The sequence below is a fragment of the Perca flavescens genome, chromosome 15 (genome assembly GCF_004354835.1).
Source record: "Perca flavescens isolate YP-PL-M2 chromosome 15, PFLA_1.0, whole genome shotgun sequence".
NCBI classification, from domain to species: domain Eukaryota; kingdom Metazoa; phylum Chordata; class Actinopteri; order Perciformes; family Percidae; genus Perca; species Perca flavescens.
The window spans coordinates 5,015,105-5,038,177 of NC_041345.1; the positions used below are offsets into that span (position 1 = coordinate 5,015,105).

The 23,073-nt window shown below is 42.9% G+C and overlaps 1 protein-coding gene across 1 annotated transcript; it reads right to left on the reverse strand.

Annotated features, from left to right (window-relative positions):
* Positions 1-4,956: 4,956 nt before the first annotated feature.
* Positions 4,957-22,940, reverse strand: top3a (DNA topoisomerase III alpha). The gene is made up of 20 exons (XM_028599486.1): positions 22,481-22,940; positions 21,523-21,582; positions 21,357-21,430; positions 21,001-21,076; positions 20,430-20,538; positions 19,694-19,837; positions 19,324-19,494; positions 19,118-19,218; positions 16,696-16,770; positions 16,431-16,513; positions 15,900-16,110; positions 15,464-15,649; positions 15,001-15,130; positions 14,530-14,643; positions 14,237-14,402; positions 13,924-14,070; positions 13,530-13,652; positions 11,336-11,462; positions 10,669-11,203; positions 4,957-6,020 (listed from the first exon to the last, which is right to left on the reverse strand). The coding sequence occupies exons 1-20, from the start codon at positions 22,715-22,717 to the stop codon at positions 5,857-5,859; spliced, it is 3,033 nt and encodes a 1,010-aa protein (XP_028455287.1). The 5' UTR covers positions 22,718-22,940; the 3' UTR covers positions 4,957-5,856.
* Positions 22,941-23,073: the final 133 nt, after the last annotated feature.

Here is a 23,073-nt window from a genome sequence, read left to right on the forward strand (position 1 = left end):
GTTGATGAACAGCTCAGGGCTGAAGAGTGATCTAACGGACCTAACTGTGACCTTTGACCTCCTGTAGTCCCGAGATTATTTTAAACAATCCTACAAACAAACTACAATAATCTGACGATATTCTTTTAGTGATGGCTAACATCGTGGGTATTACAGTAAGAAGAGTAACATCTTTTTGTAGTGATTATGGGCTTTCTACCGGGCCACTAAGGATTATTTTCATTATCAATTCATCTTCCAATTATTTTCTCAATTATTTGATAATCGTTTGGTATATAAAATGTCAGTAAATAGTATACTGTTCTTACGTTCCAGAAGCCAGAGTTGAACGATTGAAATTTCCCTTGTCCAAAACTCATAGGTAATCAATCAGTTTATTGAGCTGTTATTATCACAGAATATCAAGAAAAACTGAATATATAAATGGGCACTATGAGAGAAAAAAATGGGAAAGTTAATTTGGTTTAGTGTTTGTTTGATTTGATATGTATTGTATGTAATGTATAGATGTGATTTATGTTGAGAAAAAAAAGAAAACCAGAAATATTAACAAATGGAAGCTGCAATCAGCAATCAGCAATCATTTTGGCATCACTTTGACAGCAAATAACTTTACATCTGAAGCGTTTAAAGACTCTATTTGTCCATTGTTTATTTCTAAAGAAACACGACAATGTATAAAAGGCTCCATTACCTTGTATCTCACGTTGTGGCTCCGTAGGAGAAGTTTCTATAAAAAAAGGCTAACGATTGTGTCATCACCACGCAACTTTCTGTCGCACAGTAGAGAACTTACGGGCGCCCAGATAGCTCAGTTGGTAGAGCAGGTGCCAATATATAGAGGTTTACTCCTCGACGCAGTGGGCCAGGGTTTGACTCCGACCTGTGGTCCTCTGCTGCATTTCATTCTCCCCTCTATCTCCCTTTCATGTCGTCATCTGTTCTCTCAAAAATAAAGGCCCAAAAAATAATCTTTACAAAAAAAAAAAAAAATAGCAGTAGAGAAATTACCATATAGTCAGGAGAAGCTCGCAGGCAATCCGGGGGGGGGATGTGGAGACATACAGTCAAGGGAGAAGCCCATAGAGAGTCCATGAAAGCATCGGAACAAAATATTTCAGCAACGTTTTGATGGATTGGAAATACTTTGGTATCTGGCAAGTGAATTCATATGAAGTAACATGTCTGTAAGATTGGGAATGATTGAGATTTCTCTCGGCACAGCTACCAGAAGACTTACAACTTTAAGACAGGTTGCTCACGTCAGTCTGTGGCGTCGCTGTGTACATTTCTCTCACTGTCTGTGGGTAGGACACTCGTTTATCGACCTCACTGGTGTTTGCATCTCTTAAAGAGGTACTCCAGGGACTCCGTCTGTCACATCATTAACCACGTGTTTAAACTGCGCCTGTCGCTGGTACGAGAACGTGAAATCCAAGAGAAAAGACATTAGCCTTGTAATGCTATTGATAATGTAGTTTAGGTGTATGGGACCGTCATTTGTTCGGAGCCAGGGCTACTTCCAAAAAGTAGTTAAACTTGTAGAGACAGGTCATCTTGTGACGGGATCACATCTGCCGCAACGCCAAATTCAGTGGGAATGACGTCACACCCGAGTTGACCATGTTCCAGTAACAAGTTGGAATACCGTTTTATTTAACGGGTTAGCAATACCAGTTGATAACAATGCATTAAGCAGTATTGTGTGTGTACAAACACCGTATCAACATGTCCACAGATAGAAGATGGCCAGTATACTGTGTGTACGGCTGATTTAATGAGACACAAATAATACAAAAGTGCTGATAAACATTATATTCATACAGCGTTCACTATGTTGATGCTCGGAGCAACCATGTTGGATTGTGATGTCGGGGTTGATGGAGCTCTCCCGACTTTCCGAGTCAGAAATTCGACTTCTGAGGGCGTTCCAGTGGAAATTTCCAACTGGGAACTTGGATATTCCCACTTCCCAGTTCAACTGGAATGCACCATAAATCTCCAGAATGGGCCAATCCCAACAAACTATAACTCACTACATTTCCTATAATGCAACTGGATAGTGTCTTTCATGAGATCCTCCGTGCCTGGTAAACACCTACGTCTTTCAGACTTCACACCTCCAGTTTGTAACACAGTTTCTGTTATTATTATTTTCAGAATCAAGCCCAAACCGAAATAACCCTGATGACATCACTATGAGATCATCAGGGTTATTTTGTCAGACTTAAAGGGATACGCCACCGTTTGTTGAAATAGGGCTCATCACGGTGTCTCCCCTAGCTGTAGATTGCATCGTTTTAGTCCGGTGCAACACCGGCAGCGCCACCGTTAGTTAGCTTAGCGTAGTGAATGGAATCCTATGTTGCTGGTTAGCATGTTGTGAGTAAAAGTGAGCCAACAAAAGACAAAAAAACAACCTAATTACTTGCACTGAGACAAAAAATGCGTTGGCCCACCTATCTACAGCCAGGGGAGACCGTGATAAGAACTATTTCAACAAACGGTGGCGTATTCCTTTAAGATGAGTTCCCTTTAGAGGCACAGAAGACATTATACAAATTGTTTTTTACAGGCTGAGTAGCCCTACTCTTTATGATGAGTAAACTAAACTTATAACATGTTAAATAGCTGCACTGCCACTTTAAGTTGATGGTTTTATACTTGTTCACTGTGGTGTTTTAATATCCTTAAAATGTGAACAGGGACTGTGGTGAGTTTGCACAGAGCTCCTGCAGGATCATATAGCTCCGGTCATTTTGTGGTGATCTCATTTAGGTGCTTTACGGTGTTTTTTATTTCTTTAATTAAAGGCCAGCGTTACGGTATCACTTTCAGAATGTATTACGGGATGATAACAGCGCTTTTCCCGTAAGGAGGACGTGTTCGCAGCAATTCTGAAACAGAAACACGGCAATCACGTGACTTGCTATCTGCCCGGATACTAATGGAGCGGAGTCGGGAGCTGAGGATGGAGGGATCAGTAAAGGAAAAACAACACTCAGCGCTCACTCCCACCCACATGTTATGACTCACGCATGACTCACCAAACGTGACGGTAAAAAGATCACCGCCACTTCTCTAGAATAACAGAGAGAGAAAAAAACAGTACCGAATACAGCCTCATACCGGGAATCCATGCGTTTCTCATATAGCCTACCTTCCTTATTTGTCCGAAACCTTTTACCCTGTAAAAGGGGGTCTGTTACATAGGCATCACTTCTGGGAAACCATTCAAATTCTGCACTGAGTTATCTGGAATGAACATGTATGATTTTTTTTTTTAGGCAACAGACCTAATTAACATTCAACATTTGGCATCAGTTAGATCCAGTCAGGACCAGTGGTGGAAAGTTTTGAGGCATTCCCATTCATGCTACTTTACAGTAGCCTATACTTCTAATATAATATTGTACTCTTTACTCCACTACACTTTGACAGCTGTAATTATTTTTTTTAACATACAAAACATTTGATTATAAAATGTGTTATAAACTTCATCAGCATTTCAAATTTGTAGCAATTGTGCAGTAAAATGTTACTTAATAGCAGGGCTGGGCGATTTGGCCAAAATATTCTATTCCGATCACTTCATATCTCAATAAAGAAAGTATTTTCTCATTTTATTAAGAACTTAGGTGCCAAATGAACATAACGCGCAAGGGTCAGAAAGTAAAGCGTAGTCTAAATGACAAATGTTGCCCTAACGCACTTCGGCTGCTGGTTTTTCAACATCGCGATGGAGACGATACAGGAAAAACATATACATAGACATTTCTATCATCTTGACCATATATATTGTCATATCGCCCAGCCCTCAGACTTCATAGCGATAATAATCATCCAATGTCCAATGACATGAGATATAGCAGTCTATATCCATGACGTTCCTCTTCCGGGGTTGCTCCGTTGCCGACGGAAATTCCGCCAGATTTCACTAATTTAGGCTAGATATACGTACGTTACCTTGGGCTTCCTTTGTGTTGTAATTTTAAACTCCGGTGGATTTGTGAGGACTACGGTTAACTGCTCCTCAGATCTCTGCAGGGTAAATCCAGACAGCTAGCTAGACTGTCCAATCTCAGTTTTATGTTGCGCGACTACAACAACTTTTGAATGCACGTTCCACCAAAACAAGTTCCTTCCCCAGGCTATTTTGCAGAGGCACCGTGGCTCCATCTGGCGCTTAGCCCCGCCCAAGACGATTGTGATTGGTTTAATGAAATGCCAATTAACCAGAGCATTTTTTTTTCCCATCCCGGAATGCTGTGTTGACCAGCCAGACCTTCCTCAGCAGCGCTGTGGAGGAAGGTCTGGCAATGCAAGACTACAGAAAATATAATAATATAACTCACAGGGGCCATTTTCTGCAAAACAAGTACTTCTAATGCTTTCTCCAGCACAATGTTGAATTTTGGACTTTTATTTCTAATGAAGTAATTCTACATGTGTGTATTGCTACTTTTACTTAAGTAAAGGACCTGAGGGAGCGGCTTCTAGCTCACCCAGTAAGTGTGTTTACTCCATGTTGGCTGAGTCCTGCAGTGGTGCGGGTTCAAATCCGCCCTGCTGCCCTTTGCTGCATGTCATCCCCCCATCTCTCTCCCCCTTTCATGTCTATCCACTGTCACTACTACTAATAAAGGGAAAAGCCCCAAAAAATAATCTTTAAAAGTAAAGGATCTGAGTACTTCTTTCACCACTGGTCCGGACAGGAAATAGGCTACGTTTTGTACAACCTAAACTTTAGCAAAATACATTAGGGATACGTTTTTTATATCATATACTCATTATGTTTAGTATGTACAGCAGCAAGAAATTCTTTTGAGTTTGGTTTCTTTCCAAAGTTTAGCTGAAAGTTGAAGACTCAAGATAAAACCAAAACTATTGGAACGAAGAGAAACCGAAACCAATATCCAACCTCATGACTGTAAAGATATAAATAACAACGCAGGGTTACCATACATTTATGTTTATTAGCATTCATCAATATTAAAATAGAAATCTTGGTACAGACACTTCCTCAGACTGCAGAGAAAGAACAAGTATTTTTGCATACATATTCACAATGTAAAAACATATTTTGTGGTTTCTTCCAACAACAACCACCTTGAAGAATCAACAAATGTAAAATACTTTGCTCTTGTTTCAGATACTTAGTGATGGCAACACTGATGAACCTGTAGTAAACATTTTAATAAACACACATTAATTACACTATTAATTATTAAGAAACTGTGTGCACACGTTTTCTTTAAAATACACATGTATTTAATTTGTGCCAGAATCACCCTCCTTAAACTGATCTGAGGCAAGCTGTCAGGATTGTGAATAAACACAATAGACGGAGGATTTATTTGACCAGCTGAGAAAATTTCCCATTAACAGTTGAGCATCTTCAGGTTTTTGCAGTAGCAAACAATCTCACCTAACTCTTGGTAAGAGAGCAAATAAGAGTATTTCCTAAAATGTTGATACTCAAAGTTTTACCTGACCCCAAAATGAGCCCTAACTTTCCTCCCCAGGTGCAAGAAAAGAGCCATTCTTCTCGATAAAAAAACACATTGAGGATCCGAGGAGACCTGAGAAAATAGAGCTGGGAAAGGGAAAAAGAGAAGGGAAAAGTCTAGTTTCTATAGACCTGATAAATTACATGTTTTTAGCCTTAGTCATGAGATGCCTTTGGTCTGGTGCTCGAAGCAGTTTTTGCCCTCTTATATACCAGAGGAAGAGGTCCATCTCTTGGAGGAGGTATGTACAATCTGAGTTCCTGCATATTTGAAAAAATAAAATCTGACTCCACACTTTGAAGTCAGAGACTTCAGTAACTCCACGTTACGAGTCTCTAAGCAGCGGTCACCGCTGGGGACAGGTGACTCGGGTGTGTCCTGGATTGTGGCAGATTCCACAGGTACGAGGTTTCTTAGCAGCTGCAGGTTTGTTAGCGGTGGCACCTCCCGTGATCTTCCTCCCCTTCCTCCCTCCGTCTCCACCGCCATTAAATCCACCACCGAAGCCAACTGACAAGGGGAACAGAGGTCAAACACAACATGAGGCGGTTAAATGTCACTGCATAAAAAGTAGAGTTGTTCCGATACCGATACCATTATGCCTCCGGTACTGCCTAAAATGCTGGTATCGGTATCAATCAGATACTACATAATTTAGCCCTGAAAAAAGTCCTACTCTCAAGTTGTTTATTTATGTTCTTTTCCCGTTACGACTGACTGTCACAGTAGATCATAAAAGAAGGTTCTTTGGCACTCAGGGTTTTCCCTATTACAGTATGTGTTACCATTATCAGGCTTAGGTGCTAACCCAAGCCATTTGGAGCACCACCTTAGCCGAATGAATGTAGCTAAATTACTTTTCTCAGATCTTATGACTGTAGTTGGTCCCCAGTTAGTCTATATCCTCGACGTTCCACTTCCGGGATTGCTCCGATGGCGTCGGAAATTCCACCCTATGAATGTCTTTTCGCCAATGTTCATTACCTTTCGCTTTCTTTGTGTTGGAATTTTAAACTTTGGTGGATTTGTGAGGACTATGGTTAACTGCTCCTCAGATCTCTGCAGGGTAAATCCAGACAGCTAGCTAGACTATCTGTCCAATCTCAGTTTTCTGTTGCAAGACTAAAACAACTTTTAGTTCCACCAAAACAAGTTCCTTCCCGAGGCTATTTTGCAGCGGGTCCGCGCGAAGCTTAGCACCGCACAAATTTGTGATTGGGTTAAAGAAATGCCAATAAATTAGAGCACAATTTGCTGCAATCCCGGACTGCTACGTGGACTAGCCAGACCTTCCTCTGGCAAAGCGAGACTAACTTCCCAGTGGACTTCTTCAGCAGGGTTGGTCTTCAAGCCTTTTGAGTGCCATTTTATTTATTATTTTTTCAGATGTTTTAGACACATACAGTACAGGCCAAAAGTTTGGACACACCTTCTCATTCAATGTGTTTCTTTATTTTTATGACTATTTACATTGTAGATTCTCCCTGAAGGCATCAAAACTATGAATGAACACATATGGAATTATGTACTTAACAAAAAGGTGTGAAATAACTGAAAACATGTCTTATATTTTAGATTCTTCAAAGTAGCCACCCTTTGCTTTTTTTGATAACTCTGCAAACCCTTGGTGTTCTCTCAATGAGCTTCATGAGGTCACCGGAAATGGTTTTCACTTCACAGGTGGGCTTTGTCAGGGTTAATTAGTGGAAGTTTTTCCCTTATTAATAAAAAAGCAAAGGGTGGCTACTTTGAAGAATCTAAAATATAAGACATGTTTTCAGTTATTTCACACTTTTGTTAAGTACATAATTCCATATGTGTTCATTCATAGTTTTGATGCATTCAGTGAGAATCTACAATGTAAATAGTCATGAAAATAAAAAGGAAACGCATTGAATGAGAAGGTGTGTCCAAACTTTTGGCCTGTACTGTATATGGTAATTATAATGGTCCAAAATGATGTGGAATTTTATATTTAACTTTTTGAAAAACGTAAAGTTTTCTTGAGGAAGGACCTCTAATATCCAACCCCCCCCCCCGTCAAATATGTACACCTTTGTCTTCCACAAAACTAGGGGAAAACACTGGCATTCATTTTCAGTAACCTGAGCCAGGCCATACGAACAATGATACCAATCATATCACATCCATACAGGGTTAGTAGTGTACAGCTGTTAACGCACTGGTATCAGATCGGTACTTGGTATCGGCTGATACGCAAGTTCAGGTATCGGAATCAGTATCAGGAAGGAATAAATAGTATTGAAACATCTCTCATGTTGCACTGGGACTGACTGCACCGTGTCAGCCTGGTAAGTGGACGCCTCAAGGTCTCAGTGGGAGGGTTTGTGTTAGTGTGAGTCGTGACAGCTTTTCTTTATCATTAAGTAAAGATGTACAGTAGCTAAGGTGGATCTCTCCTTATCTCGCTCTCTCTCTCTCTCTCATCTTTTCTGCTTTGCTCCTATTGACAAGTTTTAAATAAATGTGGAGTGTTTTACAAGGACACAGGAAACAAGAGCTGTCTCCAGGCTCATGGTGTAAATTATTTGACAGCCACATTAATGCAGTCAGACATTTAACTGTGGAAATCAAATGAAATGCACTGCAAAAGTGTCTGTAATGTACGTATAACTGTATGTAAATACATACATATACTTCTTCCCTTTAATATGAAAAGTACCACGGACCGAAACCCAAGAAACCTTTGAAGATGAATTCCCCTTTTTGTCAGCAGATAGGAATAGTGCCGGAAACTCGAAATTTCCCATTGCTTTAAAAGGCAACTATATTCCTTTTATGCAACAAAGGGGTTTCAGTGATCTATTTTTAATACAGTCGGAATGAGTTGCCCTTTTTTCTTTTAACTCAACGTAGCTGCTAACTATTTAAAGAAACTCGAGAAAAACACCTCTCTGTTGGAAAACGAACGAATGTCTCTACCAAACCTCGTGGCAATCCAGCTGATAGATGTTTCAGGGGGGACCAAAGTGAGGGACTGACCGACTGACACTGCTATTCTAAAAGGCGCTGACACACCAATAGGGTTGGGCATCGTTTGGTTTTTATCAATTCTCGATTCCGATTCTTTGAGAGGTGGAGTTGAAACGGGTCACATGCTTATTTCACAAATAAGAGGAACGTTTTATTTTGATTCAAAAGGTGGGTAGCAGTTTGGCGGGGCTTTTTCAACGTAAAGTAAAGCCACACTAGAGCGCAGCTTACTGTGCTCCGTGGCTGCAACACAACAAGTCGGTTTTTGAGGAACTGTAGGTCTACAAAATGAATTTTACAAGAAATTCTTCATAGGGAAACCAAAACCAAAGTAGGCTAAGTATGAAACTAATTGCATATTTGCCTCAGTGGCCAAGTTGTCAGCCTTGCAGTGTGCATTTGATTTTTCTTGGCTTTTGGAAAAATAACTCCATGGCTCGGTTACACTAGAACAGCCAGGACGGGGACCGTTTTGAAATTTATATGTGTAATAACTTTGCTAAATAAAAAAAATACAATCCTGCTGGTACTTGACTTTTATATACTGTACATTACACAAAAGGCATAGAAAATCCAATCACTTTGACCTATTTTGGCCATACTGTCATATTGACCGCTCGGATTTTCGCGGTTTTGTTTTGAATCTTTGGCGCGGTTGAAGATGCATCTTGGTTGCTTCGTAATAATCATAGTCTCTGTCAGAGAAACGTAAACTAGCGTTCTCGAGTAACAAGTGTGGGCAATGCATCACCGATGGGCCGAAGGCAAAGCCAGAGTTGTTAACGCAGGCTACGGCGTGGATGGACTCTGTTCTGAATCAGAAGAGAAGCACCGGGCGCTCGCGCTCTGTGAAAGGCGCCGTAGGCCTACACGTAGCCTAGATGGCCGGAAGCTGTCTACGTGTTCATATAACTTTATACATGCTACAACTGGCTGGAAACATTGCACACATCCTCTCCAAGGAGTGCACCAGCTGTAAAATGTCCCGGAGGAAGTTCATGCAGCAACTGGCAGACGAGCTGAGAGCGGAGTTTATGGAGGAAAAAAAGGGAAGCGGCGCACGGTCCGAACAGCGCTGCGCACCGCAGCAGACAGTGGCAGGTTAGGTTAGGTTATAAATGTTCAAATAACATACTTTTAATTGTTATTTGGCTGTGAATTATGTTGAATGAATTTCCCCCCCAATATGTTTCATGAATGTATGAAATAATCACGGTTTAGCCTACTATGCCATGATATGATATCAAGGGTGTTGTATTGAATCAACAGCCACGTGCAATTTAGCTAGCAGGTGAAGGTGAAGCTAAAAATGTGCAGAACTATAGATTAATACAGGCTTAAATGAACTGACAATATTAGTTATACGACTTACAGTTGTCAAGAATGCACACATGCCATCTCAACCGTGTCCTCCGGGCAGCCTGTCTCTTTTTTTCTTTCTCCCTTTTCTCCGAGTGGCACACGTGCCCACTGGCGTTGTGAAGCGCGTGTCTGCGCTATTCTCCGTCAACGTGCTCTTTACAATCACTGCTGATAGACGGCTTTCTGTATATATATATTTCTGATACCGTTGCGGGAGAAATCTAACCGTGGCGGACTGGCACTCGCCAATCAACATAGAGGAAACACTGGATCGTATTCCGGACCAGCCGCCATAATGCCCGGTTGTAAAATCCAGGAGCAGCCAGACCAACGTGACGAGTTCGTCCAATCAGCTGCTGGTTTTCATTTTTGGGGCGACAACACAGATTAGCGCCGCCTGCTGTTATGGAGACATATTACATCTGGCGCACACGCAGAACGTACACTCCAGTCGGTGTCGGTTCGGTGTGTTCCGAGGCACTTTTTGGACCGACTCGGGGAGGCGGTCAGTTCTGCCGAAGGTCGGCCGTCGGGTTTGTGTGTCAGAGCCTTCAGGCTTCACTGCTGGCATGAACTAGCTTCACTGCAAAACATGTCTCTGTCAATGGAGGCTATTCCCATGGGGCCGATGTCAGGCCTCAGGGGAATAGCAGGTAGAAAGATTGAAGAGCAGTGTTGACTTTTGATTAGTAAGTGTGTGTGTGTGTGTGTGTGTGTGTGTGTGTGTGTGTGTGTGTGTGTGTGTGTGTGTGTGTGTGTGTGTGTGTGTGTGTGTGTGTGTGTGTGTGTGTGAGAGCCTTGCCTGGTGGCGGTTCATTTTCATCAGCCCACTGGAAGAAGCCACACTGCTGCTCTCTTGGTTTCCCGCAGGTGTGGAACATGCGGCCCTTGTTTGGACCGTCCTTCTGCACCGTTCGCGTCACCGCTGCCTCGTTACAGTTACACATCGTCGGTCCCATGTGTTCTCCTGCACCCCCTTCCTGCCCTCTGCCTGCTCCAGGGGTAGTCCTGAACCCCAAAGGGGGCCTCGGCGGAGCTTGCAGCGGAGGCCCTCGACCCAGCGGAGGCCCTCGACCCTGCGGCTCCCCCTGCTGACTCGGCTGGTCCGCCCACAGGAAGAAGTTGCAGCCCCCCGCGTTGCACTTGTAGAACTGACGGCCTCGGTTGGGGCCGTCTTTGCGCACGGTCAGGAGGAGCGCATCCTGACCACAGTTACACACGATGACATCGTCGTCTACGCTGAGAGCGCTGCCGCCTGCCGGAGGTGGTGGCTGCGGGGTCCAGGAGGGGGCGGGAGGAAGGGATGTTCGGGAATTTGAACTCTGGGCTCTGGGTGGCTCTGGTCTGGGGGGCCTTGGAGCTGGTGGACGAGGAGCCTCTCCTCTTCCTCCCCGTAGTCCTCCACCTCCTCCTCCTCCTCCTCCCCCTCCACCTCCTCCTCCCCCTCCACCTCCACCTTCCCCTCCCGCTCCGCCTGCTCGGAGGTACTTCAGGTTCAGCACTTCTCTGAGCGTGTCGTCACATCCACCGATGCAGCCGACAAATTCTAAAGGCATCGTGGGAGGGAGGCTGCCCCTGCGGAACTTGAACTTCAACCTGAAGAACAATGTCAGACAAGAGTTTTGAAGTGAATGCATGTAACCATTTTCACTAGTAATCACTACTCACACGTCACACCGGAGCATGTGGGCGGAGGCGAGCGGCGAGGATTTACGCTCCTTGCTCACGGAGCTGTTCGTCCCTAACGCTCCCCCGCTGCCGGCAGCTTCGCTCTCAACTAAAGATTCTCTCTTTTATCTAGTGGTATTTTTGAACAGATAACGGACATATTTCTGAGAATTTCTCCAATGCGGGTGTGACATAGATTTTATGATCAAATCTAAGGGAGAACAGTTGGAACTGTTTAGGATTTGGAAAAGTTTGCCTTGATTAAACTAAGCCTCATGGCGACGGCTATATTGTAGGTAAAGAGAAGTACTTCCACTCTTGTTATGGGTAACAAGAGTACAAAGTCACATGTTCCTGCAGGGCCCGTGGTGGATGAGATGGTAAAGAAATATGGTCCTGCCTGTTTTTAATTTTTTAATCGTTTTTAACTGCTCTTTATCGTTTTAACTTTTTTTGTAATTGTTTTTTAAACTGCTCTTTAATGTTTTATGTAAAGCACTTTGAATTGCCCTGTTGCTGAAATGTGCTGTACAAATAAAGCTGCCTTGCCTTGCCCGCTCTTCTCAAATTGTTTAGCTCTCGCTAGGGTTGCACGATATTGACAAAATGTGATATTGCGATATTTATTATGAATATTGCAATATTTGTAAACATATGTAAAATTACAAAATCTATGAGAAAACACATCAAAATAGATTCATAACACAAAGTTTATTTCATCATAATGGACTGGCCCAACATGAATAAATAAATAAGGACCATGTCTACAGAACAGGACATATTTGAAACAATACAAATAAATATAAAAATATATTGCATACTTATTGCGACACTTTCGATATAATATTGCGCAACATGATATCGCCATAATGATATTGAGTCGATCTATCATGCACCCCTAGGTCTCGCTCCAAAAAGTAAAGAAAAAAAGCGGTGTTGTATTTATCAGATGAATGGCGCCCACCCTCCCTTCACGCCTGGAGCTCTGCCAGCAAAAAGGCCGCCCGATGACAGGCACCGGCGGCATGGAGAGGGAGGGCGGGCGCCATTCATCTGCATGTACCGTCCTGCAATAACAAAGAAGGGCTCGGGCTTGCTTCAAACTCATGGTGTGAGCGATATCAGAGCGAAATTGGAGCGCAGGAGATAAGGTGATACCCCAACATTTTTTAAATCTTCGCCGCAGTACACCAAGTTATAAAATACACCAAGAGTAAAAGCACTTTCTCAAAAAGGTGGTTGAAGAACCTGTTTTTCAAATGGCAAGTTGCTGTGGCGACCGACCAGTGAGACTGCGCACAGTAAGAAATAGTTCATCACACATCTGCCGTTAACAGCATCTGAAGTTATCCAACACGCTGATTCTGCTGGGAGAAATCTGATTAAAAAAACAGTGATATTCTTTTAGAGTAAGTGCTGTGTTTCAACTTTGAGCTCTGTACCAGATTGGTTGCTATGGAAACAGATGCTGGTGTTGAGCACTTTGGCTCGATGCTAGTGAGCGTGCCCTATATTTGGACTGAGCCGAGGCACGTGCTTAAGGGGGTTAACGCCCACTTGTGTAAACAAGTTCATTGGCTGCATTGAGCCACTGAGAGCTTCATCTGTGTTTGTTGTTGTCTTTGCACAGAAAGGAGCGCCTACCTACGCTCTTGGTTAGTCCAAGACATGGAAGCTGTGTGTTCAGAGATTTAAAATAAGGTAATTGGTGTCAAAGTTTTCAATGTTTAATAACTGTGGGTTTGAATTGCGCTGAGAGGACATCTGAATCCGCTCATCTAATGTTTCACAATTCATCTGATTCGCAAAATATCAGAGCACAAAATAATATGCAAAGCAGGTAGGTTGATGAATCTTTATGGAAGATGTTAATGTAAACTATAAGCAGTCTAAACTTATCTTGATCATAAACTCTCAAAATGGTTTTCCTTAATTTTATGTTAGGTGAACAGCTCTGTGAAGTGGAACACCTTCTAGTATAAAATGAATACTTACATGTGAACAGGGTGCGGCAGACAGGTGGGACAAATGCTGTCGTCTCTGCTCACCTCCAGCACCGTGTCGGGGAACCACACTGCTGACTTACAGGCTGGGTAGCCTGTGCAGGACAGGAACTTACTGCAGGGGGGCCCAAAGAGTTAGAGTCAGAGAGGGGAAAAAATAAACACATTTTCCAAAGCCTATTATACCATATTAGAGCCCGACCGATAAAGGAATTTTAAGGCCGATATCGATACAAATAGTTGGTGGTTTAAAAATCCGATATTCCGATATATCCATATTATTGTTAGATTGATTTCCTACCTTTCAGGCAAACGTTTTTATGATTTGACAATTGATTTGTGAAGACCTGAAATGTTTTCTTGTGATAGTTTTAAGCTTGTCTCACCTGTTTCCCTCCCTCTTCTTCCTCAGCACCATGTCCTGTCCACAGTGAGGGCACTTCCTGACCGGCAGCGGGAACTCTATGTCCTGCTGCTCTGCTTCAGCCACTTCCTGAGCTGCACCCAGATATGGCGACAGAGCTTCATCCAACCTGAGGCAACAACAGAAAATGACTTCTAACCCGGGGTCACAACAACCAACAACCAGCAGCCTGCAATGACTACAGGACAGGTGGAACTAATCCATCATGACACAATTCGGGTGCAGATGGTACATCAGAAATACACAAATCTACTCCCAGGTAAATTGTAACTAACTTCTTCGCCTTCCTGACGGACTCAATGAAGACGGTCTTGTATTTCTGGATGTGGTGCTGCAGCACCGTCTGTTTGTCCTTCCTGCCCTCTGATACCAGCTTGAGGTCCGCCTCCAATTCAGCACGCAGGTTTGGTTTGGACATCTCATAGCCCATGGAGTTGTAACCTAAACAAACACGCATTTGATAAGTAACATATTTGAGTGAAAGGGGCAACGACAACATCTTTATGTATAAAACCTACTGTATATTGTGGTATGTAGTGTGTGTGTGTGTGTGTGTGTGTGTACATACCCTCCACCAGTCCCATGCCGAGCTCTCCAGGCAGAAACCTCTGGTCAGCTGTTAAGCCCACATACATGCGACTCTTTATGGTCTCGATGTGATCTGCATGGGTTGCATCTGTGCCTGTGAAATAACACCGTTCATACAGTACAGTTTGCGTCAGACACAAAACGGTTAATCCTGAACAAACAACTATTCTATGTTGACTCGACAAAAGGGCCACTAAGTTGTTGCCAGGTTTGCTTTAAGTAAATGTTTATCTGCTTTAACTGAGAAGGGCAGCCTGGCATCACCAATACTAATTTGCAAATGTGTATTAGTCTGGAAACTAAAATTAAGAACTTTTGTAGGAAGCATCAATATTTTATGAGGAACAACATACATTAAAAACAGTATAGTGTGTGTGTGTGTGTGTGTGTGTGTGTGTGTGTGTGTGTGTGTGTGTGTGTGTGTGTGTGTGTGTGTGTGTGCGCACTGTACCAATGCCGTGCTTCTCCATCAGGGATATGAGGTCGGCTTCAGTGAGCAGCTGTGGAGGACTCGTCTGTCCATCCACCATCTCGATAGCAGAGGGCTGGAACTGGGAGCCTTGCTCATACACTGGGATCACCTAGCACACATACGAAGCAGGTTTACTGCACATATCACACACAGGCAGCACGGACCACGCACAACGTACTTCGTAAAAGCGAGGCATGTAAGCTGTACAGTGGTAATGTAGCTCAGGCCAAATTGTCTCTTAAAGTGGTGTAGAAATTTAACACAGAGTTCATAGTCTGTTACCAATCTTACACACACACACACACACACACACACACACACACACACACACACACACACACACACACACACACACACACACACACACACACACACACACACACACACACACACACACACACACACACACACACACACACACACACACACACAAAAAACATACCTTTGCACTCCATCTGTCATACGGGTAAACGTCCAAGTAGTTCCTTGCAATGATCATGAGTCCCGATGAGGAGAAGTTCTCCTGGGCGATGTCTATGTCCACCACAGTCTCATGCCCCAAAGCATCCTGGGATACGCAAGCCAGGAAGTGCCGGACAATGAACTCATACACACGTCCCTCGTTGCCCTGGACACAGAAGAAACAGATCGTTCTGTGAAACCTTTATATTGAGCCAATTGTTTGACAAGGAGTTGGGCAAAGAAAGACCTGCCACCAATTTTTATTAAGATTGTTTATAAATTATGCAAAATGTGATAAAATCGGATCATTTTGGTAGCAGAAAATTTGAAACAAATCCCCAGAGGGCAAAGATCTGAATACAAGGGAAAAAAAAGGTACATTTGTTCAAACTGAGCTCCAGTTTTTGCAGACTGACCTGCAGTGTATTGGAGTACTTGGTGGGGTGTATCGGGGGATGGGCTTGGTCAGATTTCTTGCCCTGTCGTGGGTTGGGACCCCCCGGCTGTTCCATCACTCTCTGGGCAAACGTCCCCCAGATCGGGCTTTGTGTCTGCTGCTCCACCAGGGGGCCGAGAGGCAGGTTTTCGGGAAAAATGTTTGTCTCTGTACGGGGGTAGCTGATATACCTGAGCAGAAAGAAGAAAAAAAAAAGAACTGGTTATGCGATATTGCTGATATACTCATCTATTAAACGCCATGCTGCCAGATGGTGTCTTTCCATGTACAAAAATAGGCACGACTTTGAGGAGGTTTAACAACCTGATAAACAAAAAAATACATTTGACCGTTTCACTGACACCACAAAGCTTCTAATTAGGTGGCTTCAAGCCAGCTATCTGACTGAAATGAGTTCAAATGAAATATCAACTGATAAGGATATTTAGCATATGGTCGGACCAAAAAAATACTTTGCCGTATGCATGTATGTTACCTAACATGTACTCACCCTTGGGTATACAGTTTTTCTGCAATTTTCATGGTCTCTTTGGCATTTATTTTTAGCTTCCGAGATGCAAGTTTCTCCAGTTCCTGTTGGTCAGATAAAGGTAGCGGACTGTTCAGAGTGGGACAAAGCAGAGAGGGGCACTAACAAATACTACGCTTTCTGTTGTACTGAACTACGTACACTTTATACCATTAACAGATGTGTTTTGAGGTGCAGCGTATATATATATATAGATGTGTGCTGCTGTTTGACTTTATATTCTTACCACAGTGTCCAAAGGCAGTGGTCTCCACTTGCTCTTGGGTTTGCTGGTTACTGAGGTGACTGTTGCTATGGGATTCTGGAAATTAGTAAAAAAAAGAAGATATTCTTGTGTTTACCTTTCCACAAGTGGTTTTTGCGCTTTATTCAGGCATATCGACAACACATTCAAATGGTATGCTGTGCCCTCCAGCTGTGTGCGCCCACACACACACACACAGACACACACGCACACACACACACACACACACACACACACAGACACACGCACACACACAGATACAGACACACACACACACACACACACACACACACACACACACACACACACACACACACACACACACACACACACAGAGGATTGATGCAGGTCCATGGTGCCTTTCTAGTTGGACAACATCAGCATATTTATTATTCTAGTGCAGTGCCTGTTTGGAATGGGTGATTACTGGGCCTGTGGTAATGCTGCTTGTAGAATTCATCATAACCAAATTGTACCCCAAAATGACTTACAGAAGGACCCCAAACCACTTAATATGCAACTCCACTGTATAGCCTACTACTGACTTACAGTGTAGGCTACTTCTACAGTAGCATCAGAGGAAGACATTACTACTGTATGTACCTGACAGAGGACGGGCAGATTCAGAATGTAATCACAAAATATTACAATGAAAATGTGGAGTAATCAGACATTAGCCTCATGGACTCATGGCAGTGCGCTACCCACCCGGCCTGTTATGGGAGTTAAACAGCACATATCTGCGTTCATCAACCACCAGGACCGTGTGTGTGTGTGTGTGTGTGTGTTTGTGTGTGTGTGAGAGAGAGACACGGTGTTGTCTCGTATCTTGACGGATAACGGTGAAGTAGGGGATTTGATTCACGGGGGTATTTTGGCAACTTAATTAACCCGACCCATGGCGAATCTGATGAAAACTGATGTATCTGCCCGGTTCAGCTCTGAAGGAATAATCTCCCGAGATTACGTTATAGTCTGCTGATGTGCAGGTTACGAACACACATACTGTATATACAGATACGTCTTGCTTTATAAGATAGGTGGCCTCACGCTCTGTCTGCACTTGTCTGGTTGTGCTTTGCATGTGTGGGATTCTGAAACTTCCTTAAATTCGAGAATTGTCGTTTGTTTATTTAAAGTCAAAGACACATTTTTGTGGGTCTGAGGTGTACGTCACATTTTAGCTGCCAAAGCTCCGCTGCTCTCTGTCTCTGGTCCTCAGGATGAGTGGCCAGCGGCTAGAGCAGCAAAAGCCAATGTGTGCTTCATTTACCTATATCTTTTTGCATTTCTTATCCAAACAACGTCAAACTTGGCACTGCACTTACTCGTGCCCGTAGTAAGACACCTGTCAAGTTTGAAAGCCATCGGACTAACGGTTCGAGAGATATGTGCTTAACGCCCACACAGACAGACAGACGTTCCTGCAATTTATAGATAGATTATTATTTGCTCTTATATTAATCAATCAACCACAATGAGGGTGTTGCTTTGCTGGTGCTGTGTTTTACATTTTGCTTTTGTTATGCAGGAGCAAACTTGTTTTTTTGTTTGTTTATGTGTCAAACGGCAGGACAGCGGGTAGTTTTGCAGAAGTTTAGGCAACAAAATCATCTTATTAATTACCACATTATGAGATTACCCCCTGTAGGAACGAGAGATTAGGAGGCAAATGAGACCAATACAAGACTAAGGCCTCCTGCACACTGGCTGTGTGGTGTGAGTGTGGCGTTTCTGTTGCGTGGTGGCTGAGTGGCGTTTTCTATGTCTGAAGAAACGTGTCTGACGTGGTCTGCTGCTGCTGCTAGCCTTGTCTGGACACATGGATGTTTCCCATTGATAAAATGAAATACCATGTTAAACATAAATATAAACTGATCTGATTACAGCAAAGACAACGTCGGCAGTATTGACGGCAAAATAGGCTACAGAATATTTCGTTCTGTATTGACAGGTGCAATATTTAAAAATGGATAATCATTTATTTTTTTTAAATTACATATATATATATATATTCATTTATGTCAACACCTTGAGACTTTCAAACCTCAAAATGTCATTAATTAAATAAATTCATGTTAAAATGACTTATAAACATCTTTTCCTATTTTATTTTGCCTGGAAACGCTTCCAACACGCTTTCGTGAAAAATAGGCGTTGATCCTATTTCTAGCATGCGTGCGTTTTCGTGCGTGTCACGCAGGCAGAGTGCGAGCTCTAACCTGTTAACATGGGAGCCGAAATAAAAATGGACACGCCACGCAGCTGACATGTTCACGCCACGCAGGAGGCCTAAAAGCATCCCTAAGATCTTCAACGTTACATTCACAAAGATAAACTAGTAAAACATGTAACATAACAAGATCAATAACATGACCTAAAAGACATACAAACAGGCACATACTTCCATGCAGATCTGGTAGAGCACCAGGCATGCTGTGTGGTTGAAGAGACGGTTTCTTTTCCAACTGAACTCTACATTGTCCTCCTCTACCTCGTGCAGCACTGAGACGAAGACAGACACGACAGAGGGGATGAAGTGGGGGGTGAGTATCAATTTAAAACACGAATACTATTGATCTGTGTGTCTGTGCACGGATGACTTTGTACCTTTGATCTTGTAGAAAGTCTCGGGTATGAAAGCCTGGATGGCTTTGAAGCGCTCCACAACAAAGCCCAGAGTGGGAAACTGACAACTGCCGTATGAGATCAGCTGATTGGCCAAAGACTCTGGAAAGATCTTCTGCAGGCGAAGCGTTTGGAATCGAGTGAAGGACGCACCTGCAGAAGATGAGCACAGGAGAGAGGATGCGATCATATTAACATGTGACTTTATTCAGACATACAGAGCCCCTAGTGTTGTATCATTGGTAAAGTGGCCAAATTATGATTATTCTCCATCTGTTGAGCCATCCAATAATGAAAAAATCTTTTTCCCCTGCATTAGTGTGTGACTATGTATTTTTCAGTGCTGCCTTACCTATTCGCAGGTCCAGCTCCTGACGGACATCGACAGCATCGCTGATGTTGGCATCTGGCTCCATTAGAGTCTCACAAGCTCTCCGAATGGAGTTGGGGGTGATCTCAGAAAACTTTGCCCGAAAGACTTGTAAATTATGCTTCACTAGAAAGCAAACATAAAAAGAGTGTGTACACACACACACACACACACACACACACACACACACACACACACACACACACACACACACACACACACACACTATTATCAGGAGTGATTTGTTTTTTTGAATGGATTTACAAGTGAGAAATAACGTGTTTAGAGGCACTGGTGGTCAGATTGTGTTTGTTGTTGTTGGACAGAGCCAGGCTAGCGGTTTCCCCTCCTTTCAGTTTTGTGCTAAGCTAAGCTAAAAGTATTCTGGCTCCTGGTTCATATATACCTAGTCTCGCTTTGCCAGACCATCTATGAGCTGCGAAGCGGAGGAGAGTCTGGCTACTACCCTGCGGGATGGGAGAAAAACGTGCTCTGGTTTATTATTTAACAATAGTCCTCATAAATCCACCGAATTTAACATTCCAACACAAAGAAAGCGGAAGGAAACGGAAAATACACGCACCAGGCGGAATTTACAAACATGAGAGTGGTATCAATCTTTCATCTAACTCTCGGCAATAAGCTTATTTCCCAAAATTCCCAAACTATTCCACACAACAACAACAACAACGACAACACACACATATAACTATCGTACCTGCTTTGCAGACATCTATGACTTCAAAGCCAATGTTTTCTCCCTCTCGGTCACAATCGGTCCAGATGACTAAGACCTGGCACGGTCTCACCTCTTTCTCTAGTGTTCGCTAGAGAGAGATACGGAGAAAAAAGGAAGAAAAGAAAGTGAGAGGATTAAATGAAGAGTGAGGGAATATTTCCCTCTATTTCTATTATCCATATTCATCATTATTTCCTCTGAATGAAAGCTGTGGCGTCCTACTGCAGAGAGAGAGGAAAAGGCAAAAAAGTACATAATCTGCTGTTAACTACAAATAACAAAATGGTACAGCTTATCCTGGTTTTAGAAATATAGAGTCATTCTGCACCCGCACGAGTTATTAGAGCAAAAAGAAAACTGGTATTGTGAGTAAATCCTGGTCCAAAAACTAAAACTATCAACAGTTACCATTACTAATCAAGCTTCACAATAACACATAAAGCTACAGAGAGAGAGACAGAGCTCATAGGTTAATAGAAAAACAAAGTAAAGATGTGTTTTTGGTATACTTCGGTGCCTCCTGAGAGGAGCGTATACAGTACAAGCGTACCTTGATTTGTTTCATGTTTTCTGGACAGCACTTCTGTACCTCGGCATCAAATAACAGCACTGGGTTGCAACTGTGCCTTTGGGGGAGAAAAGGTAAAAAATTGAATCAGTTGTTATGACACTGTGTGATGCTGAATATACCAGTGTTTCCTTTAGGATATTTTTTAGCAGTGGGGGCAGGTCTGAACACCCCCACTCCCCTTTTCTGCTGAATGACTGCACTATTCTCCAACATGCACTCTAACAATGCAGCCCAATTTCTGATACCGTGGGGGGCAGAAATGTTGCCGTGGGGGGCTGCCACGGTCAAATCAACATAGAGGAAACACTGTATACCAACAACAAATTTCAACTTACCATTTCCGGTACTGTGCAGTGAACTCTAAACCCAGTAAATGGCCTGATACTGACGTCATTGTTACCGTCACATCCTGGAGATCAACCAGAAAAATCAGAGACAACGTAAAACACAAAAGAGCAGAAATGCAAGTGCATATTTCATTATTTCACTGTATTTACTTACCTGACCAAAGAGATGATATTCATACTCATAGATTTTATTAAACTTTGACATCCCCTCCCTCTAAAATGGAAACAAAAAGACAATCAGTACTGGAGCAACCAAACGAGAAACAGAAAATATTAGCAGCAGAGGTTCCCATTTATCTTGTAATAATGTTCTGATTGTGGAGATGTGGGTATACTGGCAGGTTATGTAAGAGGTTCAACATGAATAGTAACCTCAAGATTTTTATTTCGATGTGAAGAATATTTAACTTTATTTGTCAGATTTATTATTCACTGGATTAGCAAAAACAGATCTGGTTTATAAACGGCTTCTTACTTTATTTTGCTCATTGTGGGACTGGCTCTAGTGGCTGTAATTCTGCACCAAGGCTAAATTTCAGGAAAGAGACTTCAGATCCAGTATTAGGGGACCACTAAGGTCAATATAAAAGAGACTTCAGATACAGTATTAGGGGACCACTAAGGTCTATATAAAAGAGACTTCAGATACAGTATTAGGGGACCACTAAGGCCTATATAAAAGAGACTTCAGATACAGTATTAGGGGACCACTAAGGTCTATATAAAAGAGACTTCAGATACAGTATTAGGGGACCACTAAGGTCTATATAAAAGAGACTTCAGATACAGTATTAGGGGACCACTAAGGTCTATATAAAAGAGACTTCAGATACAGTATTAGGGGACCACTAAGGTCTATATAAAAGAGACTTCAGATACAGTATTAGGGGACCACCAAGGTCTATATAAAAGAGACTTCAGATACAGTATTAGGGGACCACCAAGGTCTATATAAAAGAGACTTCAGATACAGTATTAGGGGACCACTAAGGTCTATATAAAAGCATCCAAAGAGCGTCATGGGACCTTCAATAGTTTCAGCACTATGCTGACATTATCTGTCGCAGGGTTTTGTACGTTAACGTTACTGTTTGTGAGAAGTCGTGACTAACCCTCCTGGACCTGCCGTTGGACATTATCTCTGCGATGCCTTTGGCTGCATCGTTCTTCTCGGCTACGCAGAGGACCCGCTTGATCTGAGCCCGGCCCCGGATCATGTCTGCCTGCTGCTGCGGTGTGTCGGGACACCGGCCACTCTGCGCCGCACAGAAACACCTCCGCGGGACCCCCAGCCGCTGTAACGTCAGACCCGATCGAAGCAAAGATCTGCCGAGGAGGTGAGCTAGCATGCCGGGCAGCTCTTACATGAAGCAGCGAGGCAGCCTCGCCGCTGCTGTCTCTCCTCTGTGTGGCCACCAGCTGTCCATCTTCATTCCCGAGTAATTAAATGAGACAAAATAATTCCAGCCCATCTAAAATTACTAATTTAAAACTTATGAGGAGCAACATCGACCTCTTGACTGCTAACGTTAGCTCTGTTTACAAATTCCGCGCTCGCCTGTCAAATACTGCCGTAATCAAGGTCGTAAACTGTCGTAAAATCCGTAAACAGCCAAACGTCTGAAACAGAGGTTTATAATAATAGTACAATAAGTGCATTCAATATATAATATGTACATGCGTAACGCAATATTAATAATCATAC